We start from the raw sequence: 18,220 nt of genomic DNA on the forward strand, positions 1-18,220 counted from the left end.
ACAGTGATTGTCATGATTGGGTATAAATGGAGCATCCCCGAAGCGTTCAGTCATTCACAAGCAAGGATGGGGTGAGGTTCACCACTTTGTGAACAACTGTGTGAGCAACTCGCCAGACAGTTTAAGAACAACGTTTCTCAAAGCACAATTGCAAGGAATTTAGGGATTTCATCATCTACAGTCCATAATAAAAAAAGTAAGCGGAAATCCGAAAACTAACATTGAATGCCCGTGGTCTTCAATCTCTCAGGCAGCACTGCATTAAAAACCAACATCATTCTGTAACGAATATTACCATATGGGCTCAGGAACACTTCAGAAAACCATTGTCAGTGAACACAGTGTGTTGCTCCATCTACAATTGCAAGTTAAAACTCTACCATGCAAAGCAAAAGCCATATATCAACAACACGCCGCCAGCTTCTCTGGGCCTGAGCTCATGTGAGATGAATTGAGGCAAAGTGGAAAAGTGTCCTGTGGTCTGACGAGTCTACAGTTACAAATTGTTTTTAGAAATCATGGACATCGTGTCCTCCAGGCCAAAGAGGAAAAGGACTGTCCAGATTGTTAACAGCGCAAAGTTCAAAGGCAGTATCTTTGATGGTATGGGGATGTGTTAGTGCCCATGGCATGGGTAACTTGCACATCTGTGAAGGCACCATTAATGCTGAAAGGTACATAAAGTTTTTGGAGCAACATATGCTGCCATCCAAGCAACGTCTTTTTCATTGATGTCACTTCTTAGACAATGCCAAGCCACATTCTAAACGTGTTACAACAGCGTGGCTTCAAAGTAAGTGCAGGTAGTAGACTGGCCTGCCTGCAGTCCAGACCTGTCTCCCATTGAAAATGTGTGGCACATTATGAAGCCCAAAATACAACAAGAAGACCCCAGACTGTTGAGCCTCTGAAGTTGTACAGGGTGGGCCATTTATAGGGATACACAATTCTAGACCTCCGTCGACTGAACAAATACTTAAAAGTGTTGCATTTCCGCATGATTCTACGGTTCTCAGCAGCATTTCCAGGGGTGAATGGTTCACCACTGTGGACCTAAAGGATGCATATTTTTAGATACCCATAGCGCAGGACCACAGAAGGTTCCTGCGGTTTGCTTTCCAGGGCATGGTCTACCCGTTCAGATTTCTTCCCTTCTGTCTTTCTCTGGCCCCGAGAACATTTACTCTCTGCATGCAGGCAGCACTCTCTCCACTCTTGGTCCTGGGGTTGAGAATCTTGCCTTACATGGATGACTGGCTGGCCCCCTCCAAGGAGCAGGCCACCAGGGACACATGCACAATACTACACCATGTCCAGACGCTAGGCCTAACAATCAACCAGGGAAAGAGTCAGTTGTCTCCTTCCCAGACAACAAGGTTCATAGGCATGATCTTAGACTCCAAATCAATGATGGGTTCCCTGCCCCTCAATTGGTCACAGGATATCCTGGGGCTAATTCAAATGTTACAGCGAGGGGCAGGAGTGCCGTTTCTGACCTTGTTGCATCTCCAGGGGATGCTGATGGCTGCAGTGCAGGTAGCACTGGGGATGCTCCACATTCTGGCTTTTCAGATGTAGCTGCTGGGCCTCCAGCTGGACCTGGTGTGCCACAAACATGTGCTGGTTCGTATCTCCATGGACTGTCTTTCAGCCCTTCAACCATGGAGCTCCAAGACGGTTCTATGCTCCAGGGTGACCACAGATGCCTCCTCCATGGGTTGGGGGGCAGTTTGGCGCCACAGATGGGTACAGGGTGTGTGGCAACCAGGGATGGCACTAGAGCAGTACGCTAGCACTCAATTCCTGCCTGTCCTGCAGAATCTACATGTTCTGGTGCGGTCAGAAAATTTGTCCAATGTGTACCACATGAATCACTTCAGTGGCACCAAGTGCCAGGCGCTGTTGGAGCAATTGCGGGATCTCTGGGAGTGGGATTACCCCAGGTTTCTTTCTCTGAGAGCTGCTCACCTGCCTGGCATGTCCAACGTGATGGCAGAAGCCCTCTCGTGCCAGACACTAAACAAGGGCCACTGGCGATTTTATCCGAATAATTTGGGGAATGTTTGGGAAAGCGAAAATGGACTTGTTTGCGTCGGAAGAAACAACTCACTGCCGTCTGTGGTTTACAGACCTGGAACAGGACGGTTCAATGGGACTGGATGCGTTAGTTCATGACTGGCCCAGTGGAGTCCAGAAGGAGACATGCAGAGTTTTGTTGGTGGCCCCGCGATGGCCATGTCGGCCTTGGTTTCTTTTTCTGATATTCTTGTTACAAGGCTCTCCGTGGGAGCTTCCTCATCGAAGAGACCTTCTCTCCCAGTTGAAGGGACAAGTTTGACACCCTCAGCCAGAATTTCTGAAGCTGTGGGTGTGGCCCTTAGGGCCGTTTCCAAGTTAACTAGGTGTACCCCTGAGGTTTGGATCACAATCTTGAGTGCGCAAGCTCCATCCACCCGGGCTTTGTATGCTGGTAGATGGAAGGTATTTGAAGATTGGTGTGTGACTCATCAGATTGTGCCTGATTCATGCACCACAGAATCAGTCTTTTCCTTTATTCAATCTCTACTGGAAGAAGGGAAGTCTCCCTCGACAATTAAAGTTTATGTGGCTGCCTTAGCTAGCTACTTGGCCTTAGATGGGGGATCCTCTCAGGGTTCTCATAAGCTGATTGTGGCCTTCTTGAAAGGGGTGAGGAGATAGCGTCCACCCCGCGCATTAAGATCATCCCCGTGGGATCTCTCTTTGGTGTTAGAATTTCTTTGTGGTCCTTCCTTTGAACCAGCGGAAGAAGCCACTCTGAGATGGTTGTCATTAAAGACTGCATTCCTGGTTGCTGTGTCTACAGCAAGGTGTGTCTGTGAACTTCACACACTTTCTGTCAGTCCACTTTGTCTCCAATGGAGATTGGACGACTCCTCTGTTACATTGCGGACTAACCCAGCCTTCCTGCCCAAGGTGTTATCTTGGGAATTTATTAATCAATCGATTGAATTGGTAGCATATACTGAGCAGTCTGATTCCGGAAGACATAGTTTGTGTCCCGTTTGAACACTGAGGCGCTACGTTACTGCTATGGCAGAGTTGCGCAAAACTGATCAGTTGTTTGTGTTTTGCGGAGTCTAAGCTGGGCTCACCACTTTCGAAGCAGTGGCTCTCGCACTGGCTTGTGGATATCATCAGAATGGCTTATGAAGATGCCAACCGTACCATACCTGCATTGGCTACAGCTCACTCTGTTAGGAGTGTAACAATGTTCCTGGTCACTCTGAGTGTGTGAGAAGAGACCGGGTCCCTGAGGGTGTTGCGAGTGAGAGTCGAACTTATATATACTCGCGTCGCTATGTCATACGTGACTGTTTGGAATTCAGATTCTCGGTCTGCAGTTGGCACAGCAGAGCATTATCCACTTGTAAGTACCATCCTGGCGGTCACCCACTACTCACATAACCACGGTTACATTCGTAACCAGCATTCCCTACGCTGTGTAAACTCTCCAGATGTCTTTTCACTGCCATGAGGAGAGAGAGAGATTATATTATTATTATTATGATTATGAACGTCACATTTAATGTGTAGTGTGATATGCAGGGCAAACTGGCTATAAGAAACTGTTATATTATAATATCTCAGTGTAGTTTTGATGATTTATGATGAATTAGCATAAAATAAGGTATAATTTAAGATTCAGGAAGAGCTTTGGCACTGGACACGGGGGCTTTAATGAAAAAAATTAATGCTAGAATGCTTTCACCTCAAACATAGAGGGATTAAGCGACGTAGGAGATAGGGTGTTTGGACAGGAGAGCGAGTGTTTTATTTAATGCATATTTCACTATTAAAAATGTAGTCTACTTTCAGGACAATGTTACTGTGTTCACATTGCTAAATAAAACCACTAATATGTCATTGCATTTTATAAAGGGTGAATTATTGAATTATGTGAGGGAATTATGGTCAAATATGATAGAACAATTAATTAGTCTTAATAACTTAAACAAGTTAAATTTCTAATGTTTTAATACATTGATATGGTCAACAATTGTTTAAAGATATTCAAAATATGAGTGAAAGGGAAAAAACACCCTGGAGCATACAAGGTATATTAAGTAAACTTAGTATTAAAAAAAAAAATGGTTCAGTTGTTAGCATGTATGTTAGGGAGTGTCTTAGTATAGCTATGGAGCTAATATAGCTACAACCCGGATTCCCAAAAATTTGGGACACTAAACAAATTGTGAATAAAAACTGAATGCAATGATGTGGAGGTGCCAACATCTAATATTTTATTCAGAATAGAAGACAAATCACAGATCAAAAGTTTAAACTGAGAGAATGTATCATTTTAATGGTGCCTTTCCAGACATGCAAGCTACCCATGCCACAAGCACTCATACAACCCCATAACATCAGTGATGCAGTCTTCTGGATGGAGCATTGATAACAACTTGGGGTACCTTGTCCTTTCTGGTCCGGATGACATAGCGTCCCAGTGTTCCATAAAGAACTTCAAATCGTGACTCATCTGACCACAGAACAGTCTTCCATTTTGCCACACTCCATTTTAAAAGACCCCTGGCCCAGTGCAAACGTCTGAGCTTGTGGAGCTTGCTTAGAAATGGCTTCCTCTTTGCACTGTAGAGTTTCAGCTGGCAACGGTGGATGGCAAGGTGGACTGTGTTCACTGACAATGCTTTCTGGAAGTATTCCTGAGCTCATTCTGTTATTTCCTTGACAGTGGCATTCCTGTTTGAGGTGCAGTGACGTTTAAGGACCCGGAGATCACAAGCATCCAGTAGAGTTTTACGGCCTTGACCCTTAAGCACAGCAATTGTTCCAGATTCTCTGAATCTTTTGATGATGCTATGCACGGTTGATGATGATAACTTAAACGTCTTTGTGATTTTACGCTGGGTAACACCATTCTGGTATTGCTGCACCATCTTTCTGTGCAACAATGGTGGAATTGGTGATCCTCTTACCATCTTGGCTTCAGAGAGACACTGACACTCTGAGAAGCTCTTTTTATACCCAATCATGTTGTCAATTGATATAATTAATGTTAATTGGTCTTCCAGCTGTTCGTTATATGCTCAATTTCATTTTTCCAGCCACTTATTGCTACTTGTCCCAAATTGTTTGGGATTTGTTGACACTGTGAAATTTTTAATCAACACATTTTTCCTTTAAAATGTTATATTTACTCAGATTAAACTTTTGATCTGTCGTCTATGCTCTATTACGAATAAAATATTGACAACTGCCATCTCCACATCATTGCATTCAGTTGTTATTCACAATTTGTTTAGTGTCCCAACATTTTTGGAATCCGGTTTGTATTATATATAATCTCCATAGCTCAGATTAGCAATTAGGCTAAGAGTGTCAATATACTAATATAAGGCTTAAAATACTGCCATGTATTGAGTCAAAGTTTAATTCGAGTTGAATATGCTTGGAGTACAGCATTAATAAAGTGCTGCATCATGCATGTTGTTCATTTTAATGGGAAAATGAACAGACTCCCTGGATCTAAGATGTAGTCGAGTAGTAGTGCATGGTAACACCATGGTTAGACAGTTGCTTTCAAAAGAGCCCCTTGATAAACTGCGAAAATGCACAAGTTAGGGGAAGAATACAAAAAGATTTTAACAGCTTTAACCACCCCCCTGAATACTGTTCAGAGCATTATCAAGAAGTGGAAAATGTATATCACCACCACACCAGCACCTTACTCACCTTACAGCACCACTCAGCAATGCCGAGAACAGGACGTCCCTTCAAACTTGATAACCGAGCCAGGATGACATTGATCAGTAAAACTACCAAGAGGCTAATAGCAACTTTGAAGGACCTATAAGGTTGTATGGCTGAGGTTGGTTGGCCTGTGCATGTGGCAACAATCGCACAAGCTTTACATAAAGCTGGCCTGCATGGCAGGGTGGCAAGAAAGAGGTAATTCCTAAAAATCAGAGCAACAGAAACCCTCTCCGCATTCAATAAATCCTTGAAGACCCAGCTCTTCCGAGAGTATCTCTTGCACTGAATGTTTTTCTTTAAAGCACTTATTACTTCCTGGCATATTGCACTTAATGTAAGGTATTTTGTATAAATTGTGCTGTAGTTTGAATGTTAGATCCTCTTTTGTAAGTCGCTTTGGATAAAAGCGTCTGCCAAATGCATAAATGTAAATGTAAAAAAGTGCCATGCTGAATCTTGTTTGCACTTTGACAAAAAACACTTGGAAGATTCTAATTACATATGACAAAAGGTTTTATGGTGAGTTGAGACCAAGATTAAACTTTTGGACTGAACTCCAAGTGGAGTTCAAAGCACACAACCAAAAATACACCATACCAACTGTGAAGCACAGTGGTGGAAACATTGTTATCCAAAGGACCTGTTACAACAGGTTAGAGCAAAATTGAGAAAGCAGATCAACCTGATCAGTGACATCATTGACTTTCTTTAATATCCTGAATGGGCCAATATTTTGGCTGGAGCTTTTTACATTCCTCCCTGAACCTGAAGACTCTGGTTCAAAGCCACACCCAGTCTCCAGGTTGATATGAGGGATTGTCCCCTCTGTGTCTGTCAGCTTGCTCCTTGTTATCAATCAATCAATCAATCAACCTTTATTTTCCCTATGAAGTACAAATAATAAAATAAAATAAATTTGTTTTTATTCACAATTTGTTTAGTGTCCCAACTATTTTGGATTCCGGTTTGTAAATTAAAACCAAAAATTAATACAAAATAAAGACAAATAAGATAAAATACAAATTATGTATAAAATAAAAATCTGATAATACAAGTAAAATTCATAAATGAGTAAACAAGAGAAGAACATAACAACTTAAGGCAAACAGCAGCAAAAAAAAAAAAAAAAAAAAAAAAAAAAACCTGAATGTAATAACTAAAAATAGTAAGAGAAATAAAAATAGTAATAATAATGATAAGAAGTATAAAACAGAAAAAAATAATAAGATAAAAATAGAACTCAAAATAAAAATCTGATAATAAGAATAAAACTCAAATGAATAAAGAGAGGAGCATTAAAACAAAGACCAGTAAAAACAGAAAGTTATGACTAAAAATAGTAAAATAAATAGTACTATTGATAAAAATAATCATTAATACTATAAATAGTCAAAATAATAATACACATCTAAATAAAGTATGATAAAGGAAATAAAAATCAAGTAAAACACTTGCAGGCTGCATGGAGATGGTTAGAAATGAAAAGTTTAAAAATACTGTGTGACACCAGTGAGTCAAGCTTTAGTGTTTCGTGTAGTGAATTCCAGCTCGCTGATGCCCTGTAACTAAAAGCAGATTTTCCCAGTTCGGTAAAAACTGAAGGGTGATCCTGTCATTGATATATTTTTGTTACTTTTAGTGAGCATTTTTGTGATAAACGATGGCATATGGCCAGGAAGTTAAAGTGTTTATTGTTAAAGATAACAATAAAGCAGTGTGGTTCTCGGTGTACATCAAGACCATCCAACCTTTTCATATAATAAACAGTGATGTGTGCTGTAAGGGTCTCTAGTGATGAATCTTAAGGCATAGTTTTAAAGTAGCTGCAGATACATGTCTGTAAATCACATCACATCACCATAATCCATCACAGACAGCAGTGTTGCTTCAACAATCTTTTTTCTTGTGTGTGAAAACATGATTTATTTCAATATAGGAAGCCAGGTTTTTGCTTCAGCTTACCTGTAAGCTGGTTTACATGTTGTTTAAAGGTACATTTATCATCTAGCCATATGCCAAGGTACATATATCGACTAACTTTTTCCACATCGGTTCCCTTCAGGGATGTGAATTTAAAAGTGTTAAAATCTATGACACGTGGACTGGAGAACAGCATAAATTTAGTTTTCTCAGCATTTAAAATTTGTGTTTTAAAAAGGCAGACTCTAAGGCATTAAGAGTACTGTTGTTTATCAACTGCAGTATTAATGTGGTCAGCTGCACAGTATAAGATGTATTTTGCACTTGACACTGGAGGTGCCAATATCATTTATATAAAGATTAAAAGTGATGGTCCAAGAATAGACTCTTAAGGGACACCCTTAGTAACAATTCTAATCAGGATGTCATCCATATAAACGATATATCCCTATTATTCCTCTCAGAACATCATTAATAAATTATTGAAAAACTGAAAGAGATACTGACAGACCAAATAGAATGACCAAATACTCAATCTCCCCTAGAGGTCACAAAAGCGGTCTTCCATTCCTCACCTTCCATGACCCTGACTAGGTTATAAGCACTACGGAGATTCATTTTGGTGAAATACTTGGTGTCATGCAGTTGTTTGAGTGCTACCAGTACTAGAGGCAAGGGGAAGGCAATATTTTTAATATATATTGCATTTTTGCCTCTTAAAGTCTTAAAGTCTCTTAATCTGCCATTTGAAAGTTATGAATTTATTTTGTGAAGTGATGGCCTATCTCAATGAGAAAAACAAACAAGCAAACGGAGCCTACCCAGAATCACTGGACGCATGGCAGGAACACACACTGGAGGGGGCGCCAGTCTCCACAGGGCGACACCCTCTCACATTCACCTATCGACACTTGAGTATCAGCTCCACCTACCAACATGTGTTTTTGGACCATGGGAGGAAACCAGAGCACCCAGAAAAACCCATGCAGACATGGGGAGAACACACCAAATTACTTACAGACAGTCACCTGGAGCAGGGCTCGAACCAAGAACCCCAGGATCTGCGTGACAGCGACACTACCTGTTGTGCCACCGTGAAGCTCTATCATGATACATATTAATATAATTTTTTTCACCAAGGCTAAACCTACAAAAGAAACATGGGAAATTCCTGCAGAACAAAATGTAAATTTTATTTTTTGTATTACTGTAAATTTAGTTACTTTAAACATCATGCAAACTGCCAATAACTTTTGATCTGTAAAATTGAATATAGTAAGCATTGGAATTTTGTAGTAATTTTACATGACTATAATTACTTACCTAGATTACCTAGTGACTACTGTGAATAGAAAAGTTGACAACAGGGGAAAATCTTGTGGCAGCTTGGAAAGATGGGAATAAACCCTAGTGGGCCGCCAATGGCTAGTAACCCTTAGCAGCAGCAGCCTTGGTGTCATCAACCATGTGGATGCAACCAATATAGGCTACAATAAGACATATACAAACATATACAATACTTCAGTATGCGAGTGCAGGAGTGGTAGATGATGCACTGGAGGATTACATGGCTACAGACTATGGAATGGCTTTGACTACAAGAAAGGAGATAAACATAGAGGCAACTGGGGTGGAAACACAAAAGAAAGATTTCAGGTTTGTGTGTGGATTGGAAAATTTGGCATCTGTAAGAGGACAGAGGATTCATCAAGGAAAGACAAGTTGCTTGGATAAAGGAGTACAGGGGCCCTGTATTAACCAATACTTGTTACAGTGTTGTTTAAATCTGTCAGCTGCAATCTAGTGTCAAAATTAAAAATTCAAACATAAACATCACCAAAAATCAATTGCCTTAGGAATGAGAATGGAACATTTTCTATTCTATTCTGCAGAATATCTCAGAAGGGAGAGAGCTGCAAATACACATCAGCTCACACTCTCCGTATCAATGACACTTTCCCATTTATATAGTTTCTCAAAGTTCATTTTTTTCCATGTTTTATGTTCATGTTGTATTTTTCCATGTTGTATGTTCATGAGTTCTTTCAGACTGATCATTCATTGTTCACATTCATTATTCACATTTTTTTAAATGGAGGGAAGTACAGTATAAATATAAAAGGTTTTTGTTTTTTTAGGTCACACAGCAAAAACTTTCAGTGGCTATTTTGTCTGTGTCTGTATATCTAGTCCTAAGCACACACACAATATATAAACAAAAATAAGTAATTTTTTAATTTTAGTAATAATTGCATCACTTTATATTTTATATACATATTGTGCAGCATTTACACATATTTATGCAGCATTTGTCTCCACACAGGAAATGTGAGAAATGACATTTATGTGACACTGCTGCAGGGAGAGTTTGATCGTGGAAAGAAGAAGACCCAAAAAAATGTAGAGGTTGTGATGAGTGTTCTTGATAATAATGGGATTCCAGTAGAGGTAAATAAACTTTTTTTAACAGACTAATATGTCCAGAGAGTATTCCAACTGTCCAAAATTGCTTAAAACTATTTAAATTTCATAATAAATTTTTAATATTAATAGTATATTAATAATATTAATATTTATAGTTTTTTAATTAATATATTGCATTTTTTTAATTTACAAGATCTTTACAACATATTTCAATCATGAACTTGATTGTATATTGTAAATAAAAACAAAAGTTTTAATTTGATGCTTGAAACAAAAAAGTCTTATTCAGTCACCATTCCATCTGATTACATGTTTTATTAAACTGGGAACTGAGGATCCAACTTGTTGAAGTTTTGCAAGATACATTTCCACATCAGTTGCAGATTGATGCAGAAAAACTAACACAACATTTCAGTTCAACACATTTTTTCATTTCTGCTGAATGTGTCCCTTTGTAAGTTTGGACAGCATGCTTTAAAAAGTTAGCAAAACTCAACTGCTGCTATTAAGATCAAATATCACTTTGTAACTTTGTTTCCCCAATATTGTTGAAATCTGTTTTTTTACAGTGTGATAAAAGAAAAGAAATGTGTACATGTTTCTACTGTTTATCGGTCCATCTGTGCTGAGCTCTGGCCAAAAAATCTTTGCCAGTCTCCTTGTGTATTAGACTTTAAAGTAGCATTATTCAGATCTTGATCTTAACGCAGCACCCGTGTGTAATAGGGGACAATGTATTTTCCCCAAATAATCCCATGTTCATGTGTCTATATTTATTATGGCAGCATGAGGGTTTCTCATGCAATGTGGTCTCAAGCCCAAGTCTAAGATCATGCACATTCAACAGTGTTTTCAAACTATTTGACAATTAATTCACTAAGTTTAACATTGTGGTTTGCCCTTTTTCCAGATTTTATAAATGCAAATGTATTTATATTTACAATATCCAGTAAAATCTAATAAAGGCTGAATCTTAATAAAATTTATTTTTTGTTTTTTTTAAGAAAGCCATATTCCCAGGAGCTGGCTATGATGGGATCACTGAATATAAGTCAGTAATTTACTACCAGGTCAAGCAGCCCTGCTGGAATGAGACAGTAAAAGTAAGGGGATTTAGCTCTGTTTCTTTCATTTCAGGTACTAAAAGCAATTTTTAAATTAGATTAAATTAAATTAAAGCTTACTTAATAAATTTGATACCTGCACAGGATATTTCCTTGCTCAAATTAAGGTTCAGGTTCAAAATCAAAAATAATCATTTATAACACATATGTTGATAGGGCAACAGAGGCTTATTCTTTCTTAATTTATTTATTTATTTTATAATTTTGTCTAATAGTGAGTTTCAGATAACTTAGTCATTTTATATGTTAAGGTACATCACGTTATCATCAATATCTAAAAGGACATTATAACGGTGGTTAATGGATTAATCTTGGTGGTTAAATGGTTAAACTTATTAACAATATGAGGTGAAGCTGACAGGCTTATTGTTCACTGATGGAGAAAACAATGTAAGATGAGAAACCTGTAAGATATGAGGTTTGAAAATGTAGATGGATATGGGTTCAGTATTTGGCAAACAACAAATCCCTTTTGGCCTTTATATGGAGGCGTTATAAATGAAAGTTTTTTTTACAACCTATTTAGTAACCATTAATACACAATATGTAAACTATTTTTAGAACTTTATAAGTGTAGTCTTATTCCAAAGTGGTACCCACATTTCTTTACTTAATTTATGTAATTCATTACTTTTTCAGTTTTAATTGGAAGGGAAAATTCAGTTCATAAGCTACAGAATAGAAAAACAAAAATTTTTCTTTGTTAATATATACAAGTTAAAGCTATTTGCAGTTTGTTTATGAATAATTTTATTCTGCAGAGCCTACAATTCATATTATATGATTATAATTAAAAAAAAATGTCTAATGCTGTCTAATGCTAATTGTATTTTTCTTCATTAAAAATGCATTACAATTATGTCATATGCAACTATATTCAGTAAACTAGAAAACTAGTAGAAAACTGAGATTTACTGTGCAAAATTTGCAATTTACATCATTTTTCCCTTTGATGACACATCCAGATTAGAATGAAATTAAATTCAAGATCTGAGGTGGCACAAAACTGGAGGCAGCTGCCTCATAATTGTCTATGCAGGAAACACTCTGTAATAATATAAATTCACGTTGTAACAAGTTTAGCATGAGCTTATAGCTTTGGCTTTACAATATTTGTTTATAATCCTTACAAGGACATTTATTAGTATGAGCTGTGTCACTTATTGAATTCAAGTGTGCTCTGAGTAGAGAAACTTGGTTCACATGCTTCCCCCCCCTCCCATTTTTTTAGGTGACGATACCCATAGAGGATGTGTGCCGCTGTCACCTTAGCATGACTTTCAGACACAGATCTTCACAGGATTGTGGGCTATGTTAAAATTTCTTCCTCTTAAACCATATTAAAACAAAAATATACACTGAATATTTTAACAGTTTCCTGTTGTGTTAGAGTGTTGTTAGAGTGAATGTTCATCATTTCCTATTGGTTATTTTGTTTATTTATTTACTTTAATTACAATCCTTGTGCTCTCTCCATGATACTTTTTGGCTTTCAGCAAAAGACAAGTCTGAAAAACCATTTGGCATGGCTTTTATTCGGTTGATGAAGTCAGATGGTACAACTCTGCAAGATGGAAAACATGACCTCATTGTCTACAAGGTGGAACTGCACCTCAGATTTTGCCAAAATGTTCTACTTTTCTTTTTTTCTTTTCTTTTCTTTTCTATAGGGTTCCTTTTCTTTTTTTTCCCCTATTTTATAGGAGTAGTGGCATGCAAGAAAGATAACACATACACAAACACACACAAAATACAGTCATGGCCGAAAGTGTTGGCACCCTGAAATCTTTCCTGAAATATAAATATTTCTCCCAAAACATTATTGCAATTACACATGTTTTGGTATACACATGTTTATTTTGTTTGCATGGCACTGTAGCTAGTCTCCCTGGACATGGACAGAACAGAAAAAATGATGAAAGGTTGCAAAGCAGAATAGTCTGGATGGTGGATAACCAGCCCCAATCAAGTTCCAAAAATATTCAAGCTGTCCTTCAGGCTCAGGGTGCATCAGTGTTTTTGCAAACTGTCTGTCAAAATTTTAATGAAATGAAACGCTATGGCAGGAGGACACCGCTGCTGACACAGAGACAATAAAAAGCTCGACTGCAGTTTGCCAAAATATATGTGATTAAGCCAAAATCCTTCTGAGAGCTTTTTGATAAAGCACATCATTCTACTACCGTGGCCCTGAAATGGATAAGCGTAAAAGATGATGATGATGATGACATCATTCTACTGTTTACTAAAAATGGATGAAGCCTTCAAAGAAAAGAACATAGCAAATACAGTACAATATGGTTGAGGCTCCACAATGTTTTGTGGTGGTTTTGCTGCCTTGGATATTGGGTGCCTTCACCGAGTGCATTATGAAATCTTAAGTTTACCAAAGGATTTTGGGTTGCAATGTTGAGCCCAGTGTCAGGAAGCTGGGTCTGTGTCCTAGGTCATGGGTTTCCAGCAGAACAATGACCCAAACATATTTAAAAAGCACCCAGAAGTGGATGGAAACAAAGTGCTGGAGAGTTCTGAAGTGGCCAGCAATTAGTCAGGATCCTAAATTCCATTGAACACCTGTGGAGAGATCTTAAAATTGCTGTTGGGAGAAGGCATCCTTCAAATATGAGAGACCTGGAGCAGTTTGCAAAATAGCAATTTGCTAAATTAATTTTTTCCAAAGGGTGTGCAACCAAATATTAACGGGTGGAATAAATCAGAACTTGCACCACAATACTAACGCAACTTGTACTAGAAACACCATATACCTACCCCACAGAAACCTTCTACTTTTCAATATCTACTTTTCAAATATATGGAGGTTGAAAAGAAATTTATTTTTAGCTTTTCGTTGTAGAACGATAAGTAACAAGAGGCACATCTCTCTCTGAGACTCAGACCATGACCCTTGATGGCCCACCCATTCATATTCATATGATAATAGCACGCTAATCTGGCCGTACATATTGGAGGATTATGACTGCAACACAACCTGTGGCCCATTTTAGTTATATAAACAGAAGCACATTGCAGTGTTTTCACATGGAGTGCAGAGCTCAAGAATGGCTTCATTTTGTGATAAGTAAGTGAGATATATTTGATTAATTTGGTGCTGATTAGCGTCATTGCTATGCTGGTTCAGTATATATTCCAGCAACAGCATTTGTAAATCTGATGTTTTGTAATGCACAGAAACACAGCTCAGCTGATAGAGAAAAAAAAACAGTTCGAAGTAAAGTTTGGATGCTTTCTGCTGCTTTCAAACAGTCATCTGAAGCTCATATTTATAGCTTTGTCCCGCCAAAATGTTCTGTGTCGTTGCTAAATAACTAAAATACCACCACGTACAAACAAACAGTTATGTTGGTCTCACAGATGGCGAATGGGCCATTATTTTTGACAATAGGGAGGGGATTTCTTACCTGTGTTTCACAGTTATCTCATGTGAGCCACAATGTATTGAGTAAAACAGTGTCACATCAGATTTGTAACAATATAGAAAAAAATAATAATTAGATTGTCAGAAAGCTGTAAACACCAGTGTGTAGCCAACACCCAAGTCTACAAAGTTCAAAATTTCATAAATGTTCGCAATGTGTTTTTTCACTATACATCAGCACCTTTGAAAATAGGTTATTGGGAAGTCCATGTTTAGATTTAATAATAATTAAAAAAAAAACATAAAATACACACTTCTCACATTATAGTTGCTTGGTTTGTGCTGAATATTACCATGTGTAGCTTTTTGGGAACAAATTTTTTAGGTAGGTGAGATTTGAAAAAAAAAATATTAAGGCATGTCCAATAACCCTCCCAAGTCTAAGGCCTTTCAGCCACATCTGAGGTAAATTTAAGGGGGCCAATAATTTTTCGTTGGCCAATAATAGTTGACCAAGTTTAGCATAAAATTATATCAATTTTGGTGCTCTTTTTTCTCCATTTTTTTGTGTTGCCGCAATACACACAAAAGAATTAAACATGTGTATAACAAAACATTTGTAATTGCAAAAATTGTCTGGGAAAAATGTGTAATTTTCTGGAAGAATTTCAGGAGTGCCAAAAATTGACTGTATGTGTATTGTAAGGCTGTACAAATAGAATAGAGACTCGCGGGTTACAGTTTTTGAGCATTCGTTTGGAGCATTTCTCGAATCATCGTTCATATTTGCACAACATTATGTGCATTTCTCAAAACATTTCATATAAACAGCACCACACCCTGGATTACCAGCAAATGCCTGTAACTTGCTCAAAATTTGTCATATTGTCATCAGAATGGCATACCCCTGTGTCATCAATTACAAACACTGTAAGTGTTTTCTGAATGTTTTGATGATAGTGAAAATGCACTGGGCTGCACTTTTACTGTGAAGTGCATATAAACAATACAAAGACATTACCGTATGTGGAAGATTGATAGAAAAATTCTGGACAAAACTCATATTCATGCTTTTTACTGAAATTAAGGTAATCGACAGACAGTATCATTATGATACAGAAAAGAAAGAAAAGACTGGTCACCGTAACACAAAGGGCAATATATATATATATATATATATATATATATATATATATATATATATATATATATATATATATATATCAGACAAATCAGAAATAAACATGGGCAAAACACATTAGGGAGAGATGTACTCTGAGAGAAGAGACTCTGTCACTTCTGTCACAAGCTCAGTGTGAACCTGCTCTCATCCTTGAAGAGCACAGGGTGCCAATGGTGAATCTGCCAATATTGGTGTACTCTGGCAAATGTCAACCGCCCTGCATGGTGTTGGGCTGTAAGCATAAGCCCCACTTGTGGACGGTGGGCCCTTGTCGACCCTTGTGGAGTCAGATTCTGAGAGTTTGTGCAGAAACGCGGATATTAATGGCCTGCTGGAGGTCATTATATATATATATATATATATATATATATATTCCTACAGTAGAGTACATTTTGATTAGTTATCTATTTTCTCTGCGAAATGTTTCAATGAGTTTGAATGGCACTGTTCATCTCCCCATATTTGGCTAGACCCTTCGGCCACCCTCAGCCATTGTAAGGCCATGATTGATGACATGGTCTACAATTGTGGCTCTTATTTAATTTGCAATGTAATGTTGTCCTTGACCTCTTCTACCTCTTCCTCTGTTTTGCCTCCTAACCCATCCACCACACATCCTTACTCCTCTTCTTATATTGGGCTGTTGGCTCTAGTTATTTTCCTCCATTGTTGGAAATAACACTGTTTGGCTCTGTTTGTGTATATGTTTGACAATTGAAGATTCGTGAAAAGATTTTAGAGAACTGGTTAATCATTGATTAATTTAAAGCTTCAAACGCTCCCCTTTATCAATGAAGGTCATGATTCACCTGAGAGCTAATCATCAGTTAGCCAGATATTTACCAAAAATGTTTAATAAATGTACAAATTGAAGTTATGTAATAACATAATTGTGGGAGTAGGACCATGCCCAAACTCAATAAAATGGGAATGGTTGGTGATATTAACTTCCTGTTTGTGGCACATTAATATATGGTAAAATATATGAAACTTTTCAAGATGGGTGGTGATCATGGTGGCCATTTTTGATATCCAACTTTTGTTTTTTCAATGGGAAGAGGGTCATGTGACACGTGTGCAACAATGGTGTGCTTGGTTTTACTGTAACTTTCTTTCATGAGTTATTTACTGAGTTATTTTCTGATCACTTATAAAATGTGTTTAAAGTGCTGCCCATTGTGTTGAATTGTCAATGCAACCCTCTTCTCCCACTCTTCACACACTGATAGCAACACCGCAGGAGAAATGCTAGCACAGGCTTCCAGTATCCGTAGTTTCAGGTGCTGCACATCTCGTATCTTCACCACATAGACAATTGCCTTCAGATGACCCCAAAGATAAAAGTCTAAGGGGGTCAGATCGGGAGACCTTGGGGGCCATTCAACTGGCCCACGACGACCAATCCACTTTCCAGGAAACTGTTCATCTAGGAATGCTTGGACCTGAGACCCATAATGTGGTGGTGCACCACCTTGCTGGAAAAACTCAGGGAATGTGACAGCTTCCGTGCATAAAGAGGGAAACACTTCATCATGTAGCAATTTCACATATCCAGTGGCCTTGAGGTTTCCATTGATGAAGAATGGCCCCGCTATCTTTGTATCCTATATACCACACCATACCATCAATTCTTTTATTTCAATAGTCTTGGAGGGATCTATCCAATGTGGGTTAGTGTCAGACCAATTGCAGTGGTTTTGTTTGTTAACTTCACCATTCACATAAAAGTTTGCCTCATCACTGAACAAAATCTTCTGTGTAAACTGAGGGTCCTGTTCCAATTTTTGTTTTGCCATTCTGCAAATTCAGCTGCAATGACCCGGTTACTGTGTTCAACAGCCATCAACAGGATTTCTATACACTCCTCACATGTTAATCTCTGCAACATGTCAAATGGCGACATGACTATAAACAAAGAGAAACTTGTAAATAACTCATGCAAGAATAAAGTTATGTTACCACCAAGCACACCATTGTTTTTCTTGTGAAATTTCCAATAAGTTTGATGTGTCACATGACCCTCTTGCCATTGAAAAAACAAAAGTTGGATCCAAAGTGGCTGACTTCAAAATGGCCACCATGGTCACCACCCATCTTAAAAAGTTTTCCCCCTCTCATATACTAATGTGCCACAAACAGGAAGTTAATATCACCAACTATTCCCATTTTATTAAGGTGTATCCATATAAATGGCCCACCCTGTATACCCTGCAAACTCGCATCATTTACGCGTCAGACAAACTTTGCTGCATTTGGCTCAGGAGATGGACCTTGAATCAACTGCTTCACTACATCACCTCACTCCTCCGCTCTGGGTTCATTTCTGCTAATCTGCTTCTCCTCCCACTGCAAACAGCTCCTGAGTGACATCCGCATCTGACTCTGGCATTTGACTTTGAGCCTCCCCTTACCTCCTTCTCCAACTACGCTGCTACG

The 18,220-nt window shown here is 38.2% G+C and overlaps 1 protein-coding gene across 2 annotated transcripts in view; it reads left to right on the forward strand.

Moving 5' to 3' along the window:
- dock5 (dedicator of cytokinesis 5) overlaps window positions 1–18,220 on the forward strand; it is a 208,447-nt gene that overhangs the window by 60,722 nt on the left and 129,505 nt on the right. For both annotated transcript variants that reach the window (XM_066643473.1, XM_066643474.1), the window contains exons 14-17: window positions 10,001–10,125; window positions 11,106–11,204; window positions 12,457–12,529; window positions 12,722–12,825. In XM_066643473.1, the coding sequence (XP_066499570.1) occupies window positions 10,001–10,125; window positions 11,106–11,204; window positions 12,457–12,529; window positions 12,722–12,825 (401 nt within the window). The remainder of the gene's footprint in view (window positions 1–10,000; window positions 10,126–11,105; window positions 11,205–12,456; window positions 12,530–12,721; window positions 12,826–18,220) is intronic.

The sequence above is a fragment of the Hoplias malabaricus genome, chromosome 14 (assembly GCF_029633855.1).
Source record: "Hoplias malabaricus isolate fHopMal1 chromosome 14, fHopMal1.hap1, whole genome shotgun sequence".
NCBI classification, from domain to species: Eukaryota; Metazoa; Chordata; class Actinopteri; order Characiformes; family Erythrinidae; genus Hoplias; species Hoplias malabaricus.